Source organism: Lathyrus oleraceus, chromosome 6, assembly GCF_024323335.1.
Source record: "Lathyrus oleraceus cultivar Zhongwan6 chromosome 6, CAAS_Psat_ZW6_1.0, whole genome shotgun sequence".
Lineage (NCBI taxonomy): Eukaryota > Viridiplantae > Streptophyta > Magnoliopsida > Fabales > Fabaceae > Lathyrus > Lathyrus oleraceus.
This window is the reverse complement of record NC_066584.1, coordinates 40792909-40814930: the sequence shown is the minus strand read 5'-3', so window position 1 is coordinate 40814930 and position 22022 is coordinate 40792909. Positions and strand designations below refer to the sequence as shown.

The following is a 22022-nucleotide window of genomic DNA, read 5'->3' as shown; positions in this document are numbered from 1 at the left end:
GGTGGAACCCTCTCCACTGACCGATCGGACGAAAGATCTTGGGCTTTTGTTCTGAAGCATCGATACGTAGTGTGAGCATAAAGAACGACACACTGAATAACGGGGGATTGATTACTAATCCCTTTTATCCGTCAATTGCCTCTTCATAGAGGTCTTTAGCACAAAGTAACACACAAGAACATTGCCTCCTATCGAGGTCTTCCAGCTAAGAAAGCAGTAAAATGCTAAAAGATGTAAAAAGGATTAAGATCTACCACATGGATAAAGATCCGGAGTAACAGCAACTCAAGAAACAAGAAACCCAGAGATCTCTCAAGCTAGCACCATCAAAGAAAGTGGGTCAGTACAGGTAATCGGAATAAACCTCTAGGGTGGTATCCCACAAATAAAGTGGAATACCAAGCAAGCCGTCTCTGCAAGAGTCACGTGAGTCCTCACAAAAACTCAACAAAAAGGTTAGAGTAACAGGATGGAATCAGGAGAAAACAATGCCGAACACAAAACAGATTAGAGCAAATAGAAAAATAAATGCTGTCGCGATCGCTGCTGCATCGCCTAGCGAAAGCTTAGAGAAGCTTTGCCGCGTGCTCGCCTAGCGAAGGTGCTAGCGAGCGCCTGTGGGTTTTGGGTTCTTCATGGATAACAATACGATCTCAGAAACCCCAAACCCTATGGCATCCATCTCAGAAACGAAACGGTTAAACATTCAAGGTATTGTTTACACATTCATGCATATCTAAACCCGGGGGCAAAACTGAACGATACCTCATACATTCAGAGCATTCAAATTGAAAGTAATGGGAATAAGGGCAAACCTGATTAGAGAGACCGATAAAAATCGAATGGCACGGCTGGGTTTGCAAGGCAATGTTCGGGTTTGCGTGAGGCGGAGGTGAAAAAGTGTGTGAGTCGGAGTGAACTTCTCAGAGCTGCCTGGAGGTTGCTGCAGATTAGTTCGCCTCTCTCCTTCTCTCCCTCTTTCTACTCTTTCTGTCCAGGTCTTGTTTCAATGAAAACTCTAGTATTTATAACCTGATTTCCGTGGCTTAGTGGGCTCAAATGAATGCAATTCAGGCCCAAAATTCTGTTATGTTTTCAAAACGTGTGGTCTTCGCCTAGCGAATGGTTTGCTCGCCTAGAGAGCATGACAACTCAGACCTTCGCCTAACGAAGAAATGGTTCGCTTAGCGAGCATGACAGCTCAAGAACAGACTTTTACTCTTTCCAGGTTAGCATTTTGAATGATGAATAGATCCCATTGGAACATGTTGGAAGTAACCCACGTCATTCCCTTGTATTGCCTGATCACCCGAATAGAATCTACAAAGTGTCTTGGATGATACTCAAGCTTCAAACAAAAGATGTTAGTGACACATTTTTGTGCTTTTGGTTAGTAAACAAAAATAAGAGAAACAATGATATATAATTCAAACATGCTTGGTGATCTCAAACCAATCACAAGGAGTCTCACCCAAAGGCAAAGGGAACCAAGATGCTTATGATCCTTGAGGCTATGCAAATGCAATGTTATGATTCCATGGGGGATATTAGGGCCAAAATTGGGGTCTTACAATTACTTCTTCTTACTTGTGTTTTATTAGGACCCAAAACGATTTCGATGTCATGTACATGAATATGTATCCCACGATCCTTTGATAGAACCATATATTCGAGGATGCAGTTTTGGTAATCTCCTCAACATAGTCTCATACTCGGTTGACTACAAATTTATTCTTGCTTTGTTAGGGAGATGGAGACCCGAGACCCATACATTTCACCTTCCTTTCGGTGAGTGTACCGTCACACTTGAGGACGTCTACATGTTGTTAGGTCTACGTATCGATGGTAAGACCGTAAATGGTAGAGTTAACCAGGATAACTCTATATGCAATGAATTGTTGGGTGCCCCTTTGTATGACGACACAACTACGGGAGAGACTTTTGGTCAAGCTAGGGGTCAAGGTATTAACTTAAAATATCTCAAACAATATTATGCAAATATAACATTATCTGAAGAATCTACCAAGTATGAAAAAATAATTAAAGTTCAGTTTTATATTCTGATTCTATTCAGTAATCTTTTATTTCATGAAAGTACTGGTAATATGGTAAATTATATGTATTTACCATTGTTACGAAACAAAATAAGGTAAGCACATATAGTTGGGGTTCAGCTGTTTTGGCCCATCTATATAGTGCGTTGTGTAAAAATGCCAAAAAAAAAATACTTGTACGTTTTATTCATGCGCGTATTTGCTACAAGCACGGGGTTGGTCAAGAATATCGTCACTCGCCCTGGTAAACGAGAAGTCATTCATATTCCCCTTTGAAACAAAGTAAGTTTAAAACTTTACCATCTAATTTATTAGACTTTATATTACAACTAACTGTAAATAATATTTTTCAAATGTTTTCGATCTAGGTGGTCAGTTTAAGGGATGAAGTACAACAGGTGTCTGAAACACGCTGTAGTAGTCTATTCCAATCTATTGGACCACGTTGGACCAGATGATGTAATACTACTATACAACTCTACTTTTGATTTTAAAAAAATTATCAAATTACATATCATCTAATCATGTCATATTCTTGTACAGTTTATCTGGAGGCTATATTTGGGTCTTGATCATCAGGTTAACCATGATGATGATGCAGTTTAGACAACAAAAACACCAATTATTTGGTTCACTACTGTGGAGATACACAAGAGTGACCTTGTAAAACTGCAGTTCAGCATGCACCAACAAATTCCAGAACCTCCGACGTGTTTGGGAGATTGGCATCAACAAAGAGTCAATGCCCAATGAGATTATTCCGACTGGAGAGACTTCACAAAAGAGATGTGATGTCATTGGAGGAATCGACAATAACACATCTTAAACAAACCAGACATACAAGGTGCTAGACCAACTCAACATTATATGGCATGGTTTAGGTCGGTTACAACGCCACAATTTGTGTCTGAGCCAAGATATTTGATTGATCCTTGCCAACTAGCTTTATCATCATACAACCAACAACAAATCCCCGTCCATGAACAATGTCAACCCAACTCAAACCCAACGATCAACCTCACACCATCACCCTACCATATACACCCAACAACCAAACACCTAACCTCGCAACCCATTCATGCCACACACCCAAACTCAAAACCAAGAATAAAACCCTAACCACCAACAACCATACGCAGCCACCACAACGTCTATAGCACAGATGATTCATACGATTCAACGTCATGCCATTGTAGCCCCCCACCAATGACCACCAAAACATCCCATCACCACAACACCCAACCATTATTTGACTATAGTACACCCCAGGAACCATTGATTTGTTTCCAAACTGATCCAATATCCCAATTCGGGCAACCATAACGTCCACAATTCACCCAACCACAACGACTTAACTACCAAACTTAATTACGGAAGCATCGTTGGCGACAACCCCATAGCTATTGGGGACAAATGATGACACATCTATCAAATACCGCTAGACCTTTCATCGGACCTTCACACCAGTCACTATTGGATCATGTCAGCACTCAAAGACCCCAAACACCTCAGGATAATCGTGGGAGACCTTGAAGACAGACTAACGCACTTGGATGTGGAACAGTGGGGCGTTTCAATCGAGCGTGTCAGTGAATTTCCTGTCAATTCTATGTAACTTTTTATTATAATATAATATAACTTTTATTTTCAGTATTTCATTTTATTAATTATAAATTTAGCATTTAAAATAAAATAAAAAACAAAGTGAAAGGAGCATGCGCCACATGCATTGGCGCATACACTATATAGTGTATGCATCCGCCAATGCATGTGACTCCAAGACATGCATGCGCCAATGCATGTGACTCCAAGGCATGCATGCGCCAATGCATGTGGCGCTTACATGCATTGACTTTGCATGCATGCGTTATGGCTCTGGACGGATCCTATGTACCTTAGCTGGATGCGTCAGTTCAACTGTTGCATCAGTCGAAAAAATGGTTATTTTGGTATATATTTTAAAAATTTGGTCATTTTGATATTTTATTTGAAAATATTTGTTATTTTAAAAAAATCGTTATAAGCAGTAGTTAGTGACATACATTGTAACATTTTAATTGTTACATTATATTACAAACATATGAATATAGGGTTAGAAAAATATTATTTATCTTTTAAATTAATTAATTAATTAATTCTTTTTATAAAAATTATTTGTCTTTTTTAATTTCTTTTATATGAATTTATAAGATATTTTTTTACGCTTTTTTTTGTTTGTTTTTGTTTTTATTTTATATTACTATGTGTTTTAATTTTCAAAAAATGTTTGTATTTTTTAATTTTTTATGTAAAAGTTATTTGTCTTAGTTTTTTTAATGGGACAAATGGTTGGTGGTACTAGTAGTAGTATGTCGCTTCCTCCTCCAACAAATCCAAGTGTTAGAAATGTGAGAAATAAGAAAGTTGCCAAAAATGCCCTTGGTCAAAGACAAGATGTGGCATGGGAACATGACACTCTCGTAAATGATGGATCAAGAAAAATCAAGTGCAACTATTGTTATAATGAGTATAATAACCGTGCTTTTCGATTTAAGCATCATTTAGCAGGGACAAATAGTAACGTTGAACCCTTTGTATCTGTTCCAGATGAAGTTCGCAAACAAATATGGACCATTGTTCATAGATTGCAAAACAAACTCATCAAGAAGAGAACTCTAAGTGAAGATGTATTGGAGGCGAATATGGAAGATGATAAAAGAAAGAAAGTTGAATCTTCAGGTCTTGCAAATATTTTCAGGGGGGGTAACTTCTCAATCAACTATCAACGATGATTTTTTTTTTAAAAAAGAGAAGGAGGACACGGACTTACAAGTTGCAACTTATTTTCATAACAATGTTATCTCTTTTAACATTGTAAAAGATGCAGAATTTATAAAGATGTGTGAAAGGATTGCCCAATATGGTAAATGATATAAGCCATCATCTTATCATGATATTCGAGGTAAATATTTAAATAAAAAAGTTGAGTCTATAAATAGCATATTGGTGGAGCATAAAGCTGCGTGGAAAAAGTTTGGATGTACAATAATGACGGATGAATGGACTGACCAAAAAAGGAGGACTATCATAAACTTTTTAGTCAATAGTCCTATGATTAATTTCTTTTTAAAATCAATTGATGCATATGGAATTTCAAAGACAGTTGATAAAGTTTTCAAAATGATGGATGATATTGTTGAGGAAGTGGGGGAAGAAAATGTTGTCCAAATTGTAACAGACAATGGTGCAAACTACAAGTTGGCTGGACAAATATTGATGAATAAAAGGAATAAGTTTTATTGGACACCTTGTGCATCTCATTGCATTGATCTAATATTAGAAATTTTTTAGAGCAAGATACCTATGCATAAGGAGATTATTGCTTCAGGTAAAAATATCACAACTTACATTTATGCTAAGACTGGTCTTATAACTTTGTTGCATCATTACACTGAAGGAGGTGTGTTGACAAGACCTGACATCACTCGCTTTACAACATCATATTTGTGTTTGGGCTGCTTGAATGATAAGAGGGGAGGATTGTATAGGATGTTCACTTCCAAGCAATGGAAGGATAATTAATTTTCCAAGACAAAAGATGAAAAATTTGTTGAAAATATAGTCACAAAGAAGGACTTTTGAAAGAATTTGATTATTTTCCTTAAGAGTGTTTTTCCATTACTTAAAGTCTTACGTATGCTGGATTCTAATGAGAAGACAACTGTGGACTATATTTATAAAGAAGTGGATCAGACAAAAGAGAAAATACAAACTAGTTGCAATAATAAGAGAAAAAGGTATAATTTTATAAAATATCTTAGATTCATTTATTTAATATAAAAAGTATATTAGTATTTATTTATAAACTAATTTAATTTTTTCTTTCTTAAACTACCAACCTTTATGGAAAATTATAGATAACAAATGGGACAAACAATTGCATAGGCCTTTGCATGTTGCAGGCTATTATCTTAATCCAATGTTGCATTACAAACCTAATTTCAAAGCAGATAATGAAGTGAAACAAGGAATGTATGCATCTTTAGAAAGAATGATGGGAGGAGACATGGATATGGTGAATAAAATTGATGGTTAACTTGAGGATTTTAAGAGTAAAAAAGGGTTCTTTAGGAGTGAAATAGCTCAACGTTGACTAAAAAAACAAGACACCAACTCAACGTGGGAATCTTACGGTGATGCACGTCTAGAGTTGCAAAATTTTGTTATTCGTGTGTTGAGTTTGACATGTAGTTCTTCTGACTTTGAGAGAAATTTGAGTGCTTTTGAGGTGATATATTTTTAAATTTATCATATATATTTTTTATAGTTACTATATGTTATGCATTTTAATTTAATACTTCCCCTTTTTAGGTTCATACGAAGAAAAGAAATCAGTTGAAATAAAAAATTATGGATGATCTTGTGTATATGATGGTAAATACAAGATTGACCAAGAATAAGGCTGAACGAAAAAAAAGCGAGATCTAACAATTGATGATTTCCAAGATGATGACGATTTGTGGTATGTTGTTGAGGAAGAAAATGCAGGTGGTAATCATATAAATGTGGCTGATTTAGACGAAGATTTGATGCAAATTATTGATGCAAATTATTGATGCAAAGTATTGATGCTAAATCAACTGCACATGTAGATGAATTTGATGTCCTTGAAACTATAGAAAGTGACAATGAAGAAGGAAATGCAGATGAAGGTGATGAAGGTGATGAAGGAGATGATGATGATGATGATTATGGTGGAGGAGATGATGATATTAATGAAGATGAAGGAGTTGACATTACGGGGGAAATCCAAACTATCGGCACCTTTGTGATTTGTACTAGCCTCTTTGATTTTGAGTATGTTATTTTATGGAGTTTGTTATTTTATGTTAAAATTTGAGATTTTTAATTTTATGATTAAGATTTTAGAGTTGATAATATGCAAACTTATGCACTATTTAATATAAATAATATAAAATATTTTAAGTATTATTTTTTTAATAAAATCTTACGATTTTGGGTATGATTTTATGTTGTATGATCTTGTTATCCTCTCTATCTTAATTGCGATTTTATATTTTACGATTTTAATATCCCCTCTCAATCTTATATAAAATCTCGATTCTGACAACATTATTTTCATGGAATGAATCCGTAGAGTTTTCAACAGTATGGTTCATGTCATGAACAAAAAAGATAAGTTTTACTTTTCCACCAAAAATGTAACCTGGTTTTTATAAATTCTCCTCCACGGAAATGTTATCCAAACTATTATATCTCTAATGATATCACTCCTATATTATCTCTAGTATTTGGCACGTCTAACACGGTATTCAATTCTCTGGCATAACTTATATTTACTTATTAGCGCGTTTAAGTATCAATAAGTTCTAAAATGGTAAGCTGTTCAAATATCATGGTGGTCATGATACTCGTAGTGGTTTGCAACAGAGTTAACTGTTGTAGCGGCAAGGATTCCAGATGCGGACGTCACGGCCCAAAAATCAGATTTCCATTCCATTTTAAAGACAGTGAAACAGAAGATGGATGTGGTTATAAAGGCTTTGGTCTTACTTGTTCAGACACACACAAAACACTGCTTGAGCTTCCTTCACATTCTGGCCCAATTGTACTCCAAGTCAAAACCATAAATTATCAAGACCAATATATATTCGTATCTGACCCAGGAAATTGTCTTCCTGGAAAGCTTCTTAAGCTCCACCAATCACAAATGTCTACTTTTCAGTTATATAAGTATCCCGAAGATTCTTCTAAATCCATTTTCCTTAATTGTAGCTCATTATCCTGCCCTGTTTATGTTGTTGATTCTGGCAATAGCCTCCTTCATTCGGGTTTTGACCCAATACTCTGCACCAGAACTCCAGATATTATTTCTTCACTACGCCGGTCGGAAGATGAGGATTGTGATGATTGTTATGGTTTGACATGGTCGAAACCCAATTGTAGCATGTGTGAAATACAAGGAAAGATGTGTAAACTCAAAAACAACGGAACTGGAGACGAGATAGAATGTTTTGAACGTCAACACAAACCAATTAAGAAGATACTTCTATATGTCACAGGTAAGATATACTAGTACGTCTTTACATTTGTTTTCTAATTTAAAAAGTAATCGTAACCACACAACACATATTTTTTCGGATTTAGATCTTTGGCAACTAATTCTCTCGGCGGCATAGGATCTCTTTGGTGAGGGAAGGGGAAGGAAGGAAAATGATTTTAATTACATGATTCAAAATAGGAAAGGGAATGGGAAGAGAGAAGAGATATTTTATTTACAATTATGTTTATTCATATTAAGAAAAATATTTTTAATTTTTTTTTATTCTTTTAATTTTAAGAGACTCATGATATTTATCATTTATAATTTAAATACGAATTAATTAATAAAATATAAGTATTCAATTAAAGAATATTAGAAAAGATTTTATAAAAATATAACGATATAATATATAATTTTAATAAAATTATCAAATATAATTAAATCTAACAAAAATTATTATAAAAAAAAGTATTATGATAATTAAAAAATAATATTAAACTATAAAAAATAAAATAGAAAAATTAAACATATATAATGATAACAAAATTAAAATAAAAAAATACAAGAAGATAAAAGAATCGATAAAATTTGTTCAAAATGATTTTTTTTAACATTTTAGTAAGTTAAATTTATTAAATGGATAAATATGTAATTATAATTATAATTATAATTATAATTAAACTCCTCCTTCCCAAATTTCCCCAAATAGGAGGAAATAAAAAGTGTTTCAAGAGGGAATTTGGTCCCCCTCTATCTACCTTCTCTCCCCTCTTAAAATTTAAATCAAACAAATAAACTATTAAATATTCAATTTTATAATTGATTTAAATTTATAATTAGTTAAAATTTAATGTGATATCAATTTACCTTTACTCAACTGAGGTAACTATAAATTGTCATGTGAGATGAGTAACTATAAATTGTCATGTGAGATGTATTGCATGCGTAAGAAAAATCAAAAGTGTAAGAAATACTTTTGTAAAGTTACATCATAATGAGATTTAAAAAAAAAAAAAACTAACAAATCCCCTGAGAAAATGTTAGCATTTCCATTTTAATTTTACTAATTTCTTCAAATTTTTTGATAATGTATCCTATTTTAATTTGAGATTCCTAAATTCAGCCTATTATATTCATTGTGGTGTAAGATTCACTATTAAACTAATTAGTGTTATTTTGTGTAGTTGCGATTGTTGGTGCAATTATGGTGGTGTTGATTCTTAAAACATATTTGCGTCTCTATAACTATTTTAAAACAAAGGGTGAAGATGAGGCCAGAATTGAAAAGTTTTTAGAGGATTATCGGGCGCTCAATCTTACGAGATTCTCTTTTGTAGATATAAAGAGGATTACAAATAACTTTAGAGAAGAGTTAGGTGAAGGGGCTCATGGAGCAGTTTTTAAAGGTAAATTATCTAATGAAATTCTCGTGGCTGTGAAGATGCTAAAAAACACCGTGGATGATGGAAAAGAGTTCATTAATGAAGTGAAAGCAATGGGAAAAATTCACCACATTAATGTAGTTCGCTTGATTGGATTTTGTGCGGATGGATGCTATCGTGCTCTTGTTTACAATTTCTTTTCAAATGGCTCATTACAAAACTTCATAACTCAACCTAAAAACATTAATCGTTTTTTTGGTTGGGAAATGCTCCAACAAATAGCTCTTGGCATAGCCAAAGGTATTGAGTATCTTCACACGAGTTGTGATCAACGAATTCTTCACTTTGATATTAATCCCCATAACGTGTTATTAGATGACAAACTTGTTCCAAAAATTACAGATTTTGGTTTGGCTAAATTGTGTTCTAAAACTCAAAGTGTAGTTTTAGTAACTGCCGCGAGGGGGACTTTAGGTTACATTGCACCTGAAGTATTTTCGAGGAACTTTGGAAATGTATCATATAAAGCTGACATATATAGTTATGGGATGTTATTACTTGAAATGATTGGAGAAAGAAAGAGTATAAGTGAACTTTCAGAGGAAAATTTTAAAGTTCTATATCTAGAATGGGTTCATGAGTTTCTTGAAGGGCGAGATATGCAATTGAAGATTGGGAAAGTAGGAGATGATGTAATTTTAAAAAAACTTGCAATTGTAGGATTGTGGTGTATTCAGTGGAATCCAATAAATCGTCCATCGATAAAAGGTGTGCTCAAAATGTTAGAAGCTCAAGAAGAAGGAAATTTGATTGTGCCTCCAAACCCTTTCAACTCAACAATTTTCAAAAATAGTGAAATCCCAAAAAAGTATTCAATTTTAGAGTTAGAGTCTATACATGAATGAGATATGGTTGTCACATTAGAAAATATCAGGTGCGACAAGATTAACATTTTATATATTATTTAGGTACAGTGTTAATCTTGATGCATTTAAATATTTATGCAAAATATCATATGGACATAGCGATGGCAACATAAGATACCCGTCCAAACTCATTTTGAATTTGACTGAAAAAACTCATTTTGATTGGGGTTGGATTTTCTTACGAGTCACGTAATAAGGGCACTAGTATTCATCCTATTTATTTTATTTTTTACTTTATCATTTTGTTTTTATAATTTAGAATATTAAATATATAGTCAATGTTTTGATATTTTGATTTGTATTTTTTATTTAAAATATTTAAAATGAATGTATGGAATTATTTTTAATTGTTTTATTTTTTTATTTGTAATGTAATTTGAGTTTGAAAAAATTAAATATTTTTAATAAAAAAATGATTTTATTAAATGGATGGTAGCGGAACAGAGATATTCGAATCTGACCCAAATCTGTTCGATAAAGGTTTGAGTTTTAATTCTTCATCTCGATGGAGATCGAGGCAGAGAACGGAGATTATTTGGAGATTCAAATTTGAGTTTGAAGGAGATAAAAACTCTCCCCAATCCGCCCCATTATCATTCCTACGTGGATGGTATACATGATACAAACTTAACTCCAATAAACATTATTTAAATAAAATTGTAAAAAATTCAAGAGAATAAACTTCAAAAAGAACATGAATACTAGAGAGTTCAAATATAAATTGTAAAAGTAACTCATTGTTATATGTCAGACCTACTTAAATCCTACTAAATACTAATAATTCTTATATCGTCCATACAAAATTTTGTTATGGTATTAAATGGGATCCTCGATAGTGAATGATGAGATTAGTCTTTTCAAATTAATCGGTTGTAAAGTTCAAGATATATAAAAATTCAAACAAAACTAATCAAAGTGGTAAATTCTACCCTACGAAGAAGATAAATTAGGAAAAATAAAGACTTTGATATATTATGATCTAAAATATGTCAAAGATTAGAGTTATACGCGGATCGGGTTTGACCTAACCCGTTACCCAACCCGTTCAAAATTCAATGGGTTGAGTTCGTCGTTCAATCCGCAATTTCATTGTCAATAATGACCCGATCCGACCCGTTCATTACTGGATTGGGTTGAATAGGATTCGCGGGTTATGTTTCAAATAAAAAATATATTTTTTATGATTCCTTTTGTTGATTTTAAAAAATATATATAATACAACTCAATACAATCATACTCATTTATAATATTAAAATTCAATAAAACACATCATATAAATTATAATATCTAATCAAATTTATCAACTAGACATAACATTTTATAATAGTATAAAATTTAACGAGACATGTTATTTCTATAAAATACATAAGTTGGAAATGATACAAAAGAAAATAAGAAAGAACAATTAATCTTAGAATTTCTTAAATTCATTGGTCTACTAGTTTTATTGGTGGAGAATAATTTATTTTTAAAAAAATTATGGTTATTAGTAAGATATTAATTTTATATTTTTATTTAAAATGATAATAAAAATAATAAAAAATTACTAAAGTCACGTCAATGGATTGGACCAATGGATAGCGAATTGCAAATTTCAAATCTGATACCCGAATCAAAACTATACATGCTATTATGAGTTGGTTTGGATATACCAGTAAATAAATGGATTTGGATAATTTATGGATTGAGTTGATTTACATTAGTGGATTCGTGGGTCGATCCGCATTATGAACACCCCTATCAAAGACATTAAACATATAATTTTAATGTTTATAATAATGGATAAAAATGTCCAAACACTAAAAATGTTCAATTCAATAACCATTAAATTAAAAAAATTAATAATATAAAAATCCTAAATTATTTTATTTAATTATAATTGCAGACTGTAACATTGCTATATGCTACACTTGAACTATGCCCTAATTGTTCAAACATTACCATTTAGTAATATTTTTTTACAAGAGATGGAATATATATATATATATATATATATATATATATATATATATATATATATATATATATATATATATATATATATATATATATATATATATATATATATATATATATATATATATATATATATATATATATATATATATATATATATATATACTCTGAAGATTTATCCAAATTAATTTTGATCAAAGATAAAGATTAAATTTTTTTAATATAAATTAATTTTTTTAAATAAATATTATTTTAAATAAAATATCAAACTAATCATTTAAAAAAAATCGAAAATAAAAAGAGGATTTTTTTACTAAAATAACCCAATTTTTCAAAAATATGTCCAAAATAACCCTGATTTCAAAAAAAAATCTAAAATTATCCCACTTTTAGCCAATTAAATTGGCTACACCATGTGCTATAGCCAATTGAATTGGCGCCTCCACCTAAAAATAGGGTAATTTGGAATTTTTTTGAAATCAGGATTATTTTGAGATTTTTTTTTAAAATTAGGGATATTTTGGTAAAAAATTCACAAAAAGAGTAGCAATGCATTCATGCATCCATTTGTTATACACATGTGTCATGCTTTGTGAGGCGTGTTTATTGGATGTGCCACTACATGTGGCGCATCCAATAAGTTGTCGCTAGTATGGATGACACCTATGTGCAAATAATGAATGTGTGCGCTATTCAGAGCGACTACTGTTATTGCCAATAATTTTTTTGTTTGAAATATAGTTAACTTGATATTTTATTTAAAATTATAGTTATTTGGAAAATTATTTTAAAAAGATGATTATTTTTAAAAAATATTCTTAAAATTTGCATGAGATATTTGAAAGAAAGCTTTGAGAATTTAAGCGATAAAAAAATGTTTCATATGGTAGAAAAACATGGGTTTGTTTCGGTAAATATAAGTCACACGAGTTGAATATTTTTACTCAAATACCCCATATTTTCAAAAAAAATCCCAAAATAATCCAGTTTTCAAACAAATTTTCAATCTATCCCAGTTTTAAAAAAAATACTTAAGGCATAAGCGCCAGATCAATTGGCGCCTGCCCTTAATTTTTAAGAGAGGTCGCCAATTGAATTGGCTACAGCACATGGTGCTACCAATCCAATTGGCACCCATGTGTATAAAGTGAGAATAATGTGCAATTTTTTTTTATAAATAAAGGGGTTGTGTGATTCATTTATCCACATCGCTTTTCGTCATATTGCAAACATGTTTAGTGTTCGTCGCCGCTATGGAAAAGTGATTCATTCAAGAGACAAACCTTAGATGTTGATCCTCTTCTGGAACATCTGTAGTTTCGATCAACTGAAGAGGGAGTTGGTTCGTTGGTTAAATGGAAAAATACCAGAAGGGAAAAATTAGAAGTATTGAGAGACTCGACAGTATATTTGGTTGGGTGCGAGTTAAAATTGATAAGGATGCTAGGGAAATGATGTTTGGACCAGATGACATGAGTTTGATCGTGCTCTTGTTTACAATTTCTTTTCAAATGACTCATTACAAAACTTCATAACTCAACCTAAAAACATTGATCGTTTTTTTGGTTGGGAAATGCTACAACAAATAGCTCTTGGCATAACCAAAGGTATTGAGTATCTTCACACGAGTTGTGATCAACGAATTCTTCACTTTGATATTAATCCCCATAACGTGTTATTAGATGACAAATTTGTTCCAAAAATTACAGATTTTGGTTTGGCTAAATTGTGTTCTACAACTCAAAGTGTAGTTTCAGTAACTGCCGCGAGGGAAACTTTAGGTTACATTGCACCTGAAGTATTTTCGAGGAACTTTGGAAATGTATCATATAAAGCTGACATATATAGTTATGGGATGTTACTAGTTGAAATGGTTGGAGAAAGAAAGAGTATAAGTCTGTTTTTAGAGGAAAATTTTAAAGTTCTATATCTAGAATGGGTTCATAAGTTTCTTGCAAGGGCGAGATATGCAATTGAAGATTGAGAACGTAGGAGATGATATAATTTTTTAAAAAAACCTTGCAATTGTAGGATTGTGCTGTATTCAGTGGAATCCAATAAAAACGTTCATTGATAAAATGTGTGCTCAAAATGTTAGAAGCTCAAGAAGAAGGAAATTTGATTGTGCCTCCAAACCCTTTCAACTCAATAATTTTCAAAAATAGTGAAATCCCAAAAAAGTATTCAATTTTAGAGTTATAGTCTATACATGAATGAGATATGGTTGTCACATTTGAAAATATCAGATGCGACAAGATTAACATTTTCTATATATTTATGCAAAATATCACATGGACGTAGACATGGCAACATAAGATACCCGTCCAAATTTATTTTGAATTTGAATGAAAAAACCCGTTTTGATTGGGTTTGGATTTTCTTACGAGTCAAGTAATGAGGACACTAGTACCCATCATGAACTCATCCTATTTATTTTATTATTTACTTTATTATTATTTTGTTTTTATAATTTAGAATATTAAATATGTGGTCAATGTTTTGATATTCTTATTTGTATTTTTTATTTAAAATATTTGAAATGGATGTATGGAATTATTTTAAATTGTTTTATTTTCTTATATGTAATGTAATTTGATTTTGAAAAAATTAAATATTTTTAATTAAAAAATTGATTTCATTAAATGAATTGTAGCGGAACAGAGATATCCAAATCTGACCCAAATTTGTTCGATACAGGTTTGAGTTTTAATTCTCTATCTCGATGGAGATCGAGGTAGAGAACAAAGATTGTTTGGAGATTCAAATTTGAATTTAAAGGAGATAAAAACTCTTCCCAATCCGCCCCATTATCATTCTTACGTGGATGCTATATATGATACAAACATAACTCCAATAAACATTATTTAAATAAAATTGTAAAAAATTCAAGAGAATAAACTTCAAAAAGAACATGGATATTAGAGAATTCAAATATAAGTGGTAAATTGTAACTCGTTGTTATATGTCAGCCCTGCTTAAATTCTACTAAATACTAATAATTCTTATATTGTCCATACATAATTTTTTTATGGTATTAAATGGGATCCTCGATAGTGAATGGTGGGATTAGTCTTTTTGAATAGGGTTTGCGGGTTGTGGTTCAAATAAAATATATATTTTATGATTCCTTTTGTTTAGGTGCACAAAAAAAATACAACTCAATACAATTATACTCATTTATAACATTCAAATTCAATAAAACATATCATATAAATGATAATATCTAATAAAATTTATCAACTCGACATAACACTTTATAATAGTATAAAATTCAACCAGAAACATTATTTCCATAAAATACATAAGTTGGAAGTAATACAAAAGAAAATAAGAAAGAACAATTAATCTTAGAATTCGTAAATTCATTGGTCTACTAATATTATGGTGGAGATGACATTGTAATATTTCAGGTGTAGATGAAAATTAATTTCTTGCTACAGATGAATGTGTGTTGAGTGTTGGATGTTGATAGTAAGACACTTAAATAGGTAAGTAATTTGTCCCACATGCAAGCTAGTCCGAAGTGATGTGTCACACATGCAAGCTAGTCCGAAATGATGTGTCAAACATACAAGCTACTCTGAAGTGACATGTCCAGCATGCAAGAGAGAGGAAAACCATGCGTCACACATGCAAGCACTAGCTCCAAATGAATTGGTGCCTCCTTACAATCCTTGCACATGGGCGCCAACCCATTTGGCTACACCATGTCTTACATGCATGTAGAACTCGTAACCAAGCATTCAGACCTAGGTGTGTCATGCATGTACCTATGGAGGCGCCAATTTGAATGGTGACACCATGTACAAAATGCACATGGACGCCAATTCATTTGGCTACCACATGCAAACACATTTTTCTATGCTCTACACTTTTTCCTATAAATTCATTCACACCATCAAGACTTCTTCTACACCATCACTCACTACTTTTCTGGACAATCACTAGAATAATGAACATATCTTTGACAATTGTAACACTGAATGTGACTCTTGTCTGGCTTTTGACCACCACTTCCTCCTCTACCTGCAACACCACCTCTTTGGTTGCCTTGGTTCCAGGGTTTTCTGTGATTCGACCAGTTTCTTTCTTGTTGATTTTGACCAGTCGAATTATTGTGACCTCCCCTACCTTTATTGTCATTCCAACTACCTTTTCCTTTTCTTTCTTTTGTTGATTGAGCCTGCAAAGCCATATCACTCTTCGACTTTCCTACAGCTCTTTCAGCCATTCTTTGTTCATGAGATTCAAGCGTCCCTTGAAGCTTTTCCTTTGTCAATTTTGACAATTCTTTCGACTCTTCTATGGCTACTACCACGTGGTCGAACTTTGGAGCGAACGACCTCAAGATCTTTCCAACAACAGATCTTGATGTCAACACTTCTCCACATACCTTGATTTGACTCATCAGTTTCGTAACCTTGGTGAAGAAATCAGTTATGCTTTCATTGTCTTTCATCTGAAGTAATTCATACGTCCTTTTGTGAGTGTGTAACCTCACCTCTTTCACCTTCTTTGCGCCTCCAAACGATTTCTCCAGAATTTCCCATGCTTCTTTCGCTGACTCAGCATCACTAACCTTTTCAAAGTTATTTGCATCAACACATTGATGGATTATAAAGAGAGCTTTATAATCTTTCTTCTTCAATTCTTTATGTGCAGCCTTTTCTTGATCTGTCGCGGCTTCTGCAAGCGTTGTTACTCATTCCTTCACAAGATTCCAAAGATCTTGATAATATAACACAACTTTTATCTGCTTGCACCAATTCTCATAATTGTTGTTCTTGAGAATCGGAAGATTTGCTAGAAAATGTCAGTTTGGATGATTCGTTGGCATGATAATTTTCTTCTCACGAATCGATTAACCGAAGCTTTTGATACTAGATGTTAGAAATCCCCCAAAATCTATGGAGAATTTCAATCAATCTTGATGAACAAGATTGTTATTACCCACACAATGACAATAAAAGAAAAGAACAATGGAGAAAGAAAAAGGGTAAAGAACAATCAAAGAGAAGAAGAATTAAAATTCTGCAGAGTTTCTCTCTGCTCACAAACTGTGGAAAACTTTTTATTCACTTTGCAACGATAAAATACGGTGAATACAATGTTATGAATACTCTATTCACTTCATTACAAAAATAAGGGTTACTCCCTCTATTTATAGATTTAGGTTAACTTGGACCTCAAGCCAAAACCCAAAATTATAAAAGCCCAAAATAGTTAACACTACTAAAATAGACATAGGTGGTTCGACACTTTCTTATAGAACTTTGAAGAAGGATAGAAAATAGATCGATAGAGCGGACAAAACTGATTTTAAAAGAACAATTTTCTCACAAATAAATAAGTTTTTATTAGCACTACTTAACAACCACTCGCGTCCTGCATAAATCACTCGTTTCTATTGAACCACATAGAAACGTCCAACTTTGTATATTTAATAAGTAGTTAGAATAGAAGCAAAATTGATCGACATTGAAAATTGTTTAATTACGCGTTTGAATTGAATAGCTCCATTTTCATCGCTTGACTTTTCAACTGTAATGCAGTAAATGAGTTTCCACATTAAAAAGTAAATCCGGTTTCTATCATCCATCTAGTTTTCTAAGACATCTAACACATCATTCAATTCTAGGGGCATAATAGATATATTATTCATATGATCTCTATCAGAAGGTTCAAGTATCATCAATAAGTGCTAAAATGCTAACTTCAAATACGATGGTGATCTTGATTCTCATAGTGATTTGCAGCAGAATCATATGGCAAGTTAATGGTTGTAGCGGGAAGGATTCCAGATGCGGGCGCGACGGCCCGGCCATACGATTTCCCTTCCGACTTAAAGACAGTGAAACAGAAAATGGATGCAGTTATACAGGCTTTGATCTTACTTGTTCCGACAAACGCATAACACTAATTGAGCTTCCTTCACATTCTGGTCCAGTTATACTCCAAGTCATAAGCATAGATTATCTAGGCCAGTCTCTAACCTTATCTGACCCAGAAAATTGTCTTCCAGGACAGTTTCTAAAGCTCTTTCGGTCACAAATTTCTCTTTCTCAATCACAAACTTCTCCCTTTCTGTTATATGAGAATTCCCAGGCCACTTATAACTTCACTTTCCTCCATTGTAGCTCATTATCCTGCCCGGTTCATGCTGTTGGCTCTTCAGATACACTACTTGATTCAGGTTTGGATCCAACACTTTGCACCAAGACTTTAGATATTGTTTCTTCACGGATGTACCCGCCTACACGTCTGAATTATGAGGATTATTTGTATTTGACATGGTCAAAACCCAACTGTATCAAGTGTGAAAGAGAAGGCAAGATGTGTAAACTGAAAAACAATGGAACAGAAGATGAGACAGAATGTTTTGACCGTCATCACAAACCAACTAAGAAAATAATTCTATATGTCACAGGTGAGAGATATTTCTACACTTTTATTTACGGATTATAAAAGTATGTACATTTCATTTATTTCTTCAAGATCTTATAATGTATGATATTTCTTCAAAATTGATTTATTATATTTGTTATTCAAAAAGAATTACTCAAGTAGTGTTGTTTTGTGCAGTTCCGTTCGTTGGTTTGATTTTGGTGACATTGATTCTTGCAACATGTTTGCGTGTTTATAACTATTTTAAAACGAAAGGTGAGGATGAGACTAGAATTGAAAAATTCTTAGAGGAGTATAGAGCACTCAATCCTGCAAGATTCTCGTATGCTGATATTAAGAGAGTTACGAATAATTTTAGAGAAAAATTGGGTGAAGGAGCTCATGGAGCAGTTTTCAAAGGCAAACTATCTAATGAAATTCTTGTGGCTGTGAAGATGCTTAACAACACAGAGGGCGATGGAAAAGAATTCATTAATGAAGTGAAAGCTATGGGAAAAGTTCATCACATTAATGTGGTTCGCTTGCTTGGATTTTGTGCAGATGGATGCTATCGTGCTCTTGTTTACAATTTCTTTTCAAACGGTTCATTACAAAAATTTATAACCCGACCTGATGACAAGGACCGTTTTCTCGGCTGGGAGAAATTACATCAAATTGCTATCGGCGTAGCAAAGGGTATTGAGTATCTTCATATGAGTTGTGATCAACAAATTCTTCACTTTGATATTAATCCGCACAATGTGTTATTAGACGACAAGTTACTTCCCAAAATTACAGATTTTGGTTTGGCTAAATTATGTTCTAAAGATCAAAGCGTTGTTTCAGTAACTGCTGCAAGAGGAACTTTGGGTTACATTGCACCTGAAGTATTTTCGAGAAACTTTGGAAATATATCGTATAAAGCAGACATATATAGTTATGGGATGCTACTACTAGAAATGATTGGAGGAAGAAAGAATATAAGTCAGTTGTCTGAGGAAAATTCCCAAGTTCTATATCCAGAATGGATTCACAATCTCTTTGAAGGGAAAGATATGCAAGTGAAAATTGAGGGAGAAGAAAATGATATAATATTAAAGAAACTTGCAATTATAGGACTATGGTGCATTCAATGGCACGCAATAAACCGCCCATCTATAAAAGTTGTGCTTCGAATGTTAGAGACTTTAGAAGAAGAAAACATGGTTGTGCCCCCAAATCCTATTAACTCAAATACTTTCAAAGTTGGTGAAATCCCGATAAAACACTCAACTTTAGAGTTGGAATCTATACATGAGTGAGATAAAGTCCTCACACATTAAAGATTGTTATATAGGTGTTGTATATATTATATAGGTGTTGTATTAATCTTGTGTTGTATTAATCTTGATGTACTATATATAGTTTTTTTTTACATGAAAAATAATATTAAAGGGGGTTCATACAATCAGAGTTCAACATCATTGCGATGGGCAACTACCCATTTTCTATGAAGTGTTGCAGAATACTCACTCGATCATGTGCTTGCAGACTACACAAAATCACATCACCAACATAATACAATGAAAATTTCTTTCATATTAGTATTTACGGCTAAATGATTTGATAATACATTTAAACATAAAGCTAACCAAATTTTCTTGCGTCTAAAACTATATCAATTGTCGCAATCTGAATAACTTCTCGGTACACTAGAGAAATTAAGGTACATTAAAGTAACGAACTGATCGAATTGGCTATGACATTCGGCTTAAAATCCAAAGAAAATTCTCCTGATGCAGTTGATGTGCATCACTAAATCGCTCTGTCAGTGTGAATTACTTTGTTAGCGTCAACTGAATTTCTCAATATCCTTAGATCATTCGACTTATTCTCCTCTTATTCGAAATATCAATTAGAAAAACAAAATATGAACATTTTTTCTTCTGTTTTCCATACCACTCCCCATTCATACTCATAATCCTTAAACATCTATTCTAGCATGCTACCAAACATAATAGAATTGAAATAGTCATTCATACTCAGAAGCTCCTTTGTATACACTATGTATGCCTTTGAGCATTTAGAGTATCCTAAGAAGATATCCTTTTGAGCTTTGACATCAAATTTATTTATTTAGACTTTGTTATTTAAGATATAACATGTACATCCAAACTGATGAAACTAAGAAATGCTTGACCTTCTTTCTTTAAAAACCTCATATGAAGTTTTGTTCATAATAGGTCAAATATAGATTTTATTTTGAGCATAACATGATGTGTTTACAACTTCTACCAACAAGTAGTTAGGTAAATTTTTTTCATTTATCATGGTTATATCCATTTCCTGTAAAGATTTGTTATTTCTCTCTACAACCGTTTACCGTCGGATTTGATAAACAAGAGCTAGTCTTCCAAAATACAAAATAGCTTGGTTACTCACAAGATTGATTAGATTGATCCTAGGACATGTGCTCTTGTTAATCTAAGTCTTATAAAGGATGAACATTTCGACAATGTTCTAAAGTTTTAAGCGTAAAAAATGCAGCAATATAAAGAAACTGTATAAAAAAGTCTTTAAATTAAAGTGGTAATAAAGATAAATGGCTTCGATAATGTAAATTCTTTTATATAATAATAAATAAAAACAATATGGCGATCACACGTACATTCTCAGTAACTCGTTTCTCAACACACACAGATACTTAGAGTGAATTTGAGAGTTTTATACAAGATGGAACACACACAAATCCTAAACACTAAGACTCCTATTTATACTGATTTGAAATAACTGTAACAAATGGTCTCTACTCCAAAAGATGGCACATTTTCGTCTGCATGCAATTCATCATCCACAACTTTCCATGTGTTTTCTTAAAGAATCGGGTAAGGCCAAAAAACAGTTGAGAGCCTTATTTGAATTTACGCCTCGTCGAAGACAACCCCAATCGAAATGTGTCTGTCAGATTGCAGTCTGAACCCAATTTGTTTCTAAGTCCCAAACCAGCATTTCCCTTGACGCAAGGGGTTCCTTCGACCAAAACTCCTTCTATCGAAAGAATCAACTTCATGTATTCTTTTCAGAACATTTTCCCTTGCCCTTTCTAGTTTATCTCAAACATTTCCTTAGCGTCGAATTTCCAACGAACAACAACTCCATTTTTTTGTGGAATTCTAGGAGAAGAGAACTCATGGAGAATTCCATGTTGTTCACAAAAGTTTTCAAAGGGCTCATTTTCAAATTCTCCTCCATGATCACTTTTGACTTTTAAAATCTTTGATTCTGTTTTAGTTTGTAC

At 32.7% G+C, this 22022-nt stretch overlaps 2 protein-coding genes across 4 annotated transcripts; both read left to right on the top strand.

Moving 5' to 3' along the window:
• The first annotated feature begins 7175 nt into the window (after positions 1-7175).
• LOC127094849 (rust resistance kinase Lr10) lies at positions 7176-14360 on the top strand. 3 transcript variants are annotated; one of them, XM_051033622.1, is made up of 3 exons: positions 7176-8116; positions 9282-9713; positions 13903-14360. In XM_051033622.1, the coding sequence occupies exons 1-3, from the start codon at positions 7429-7431 to the stop codon at positions 14343-14345; spliced, it is 1563 nt and encodes a 520-aa protein (XP_050889579.1). In that variant the 5' UTR covers positions 7176-7428; the 3' UTR covers positions 14346-14360. The 3 variants fall into 3 exon arrangements, with proteins under 3 accessions (XP_050889579.1, XP_050889580.1, XP_050889578.1); XM_051033623.1 differs by having other exon boundaries at positions 9282-9779; positions 13969-14360; XM_051033621.1 differs by lacking the exon at positions 13903-14360 and having other exon boundaries at positions 7180-8116; positions 9282-10580.
• A 3355-nt stretch (positions 14361-17715) lies between these two features.
• On the top strand, positions 17716-20129 carry LOC127092389 (rust resistance kinase Lr10). The gene is made up of 2 exons (XM_051031250.1): positions 17716-18788; positions 18944-20129. Exons 1-2 carry the CDS (start codon positions 18068-18070, stop codon positions 20044-20046), a joined length of 1824 nt encoding a protein of 607 aa, XP_050887207.1. The 5' UTR covers positions 17716-18067; the 3' UTR covers positions 20047-20129.
• Positions 20130-22022: the final 1893 nt, after the last annotated feature.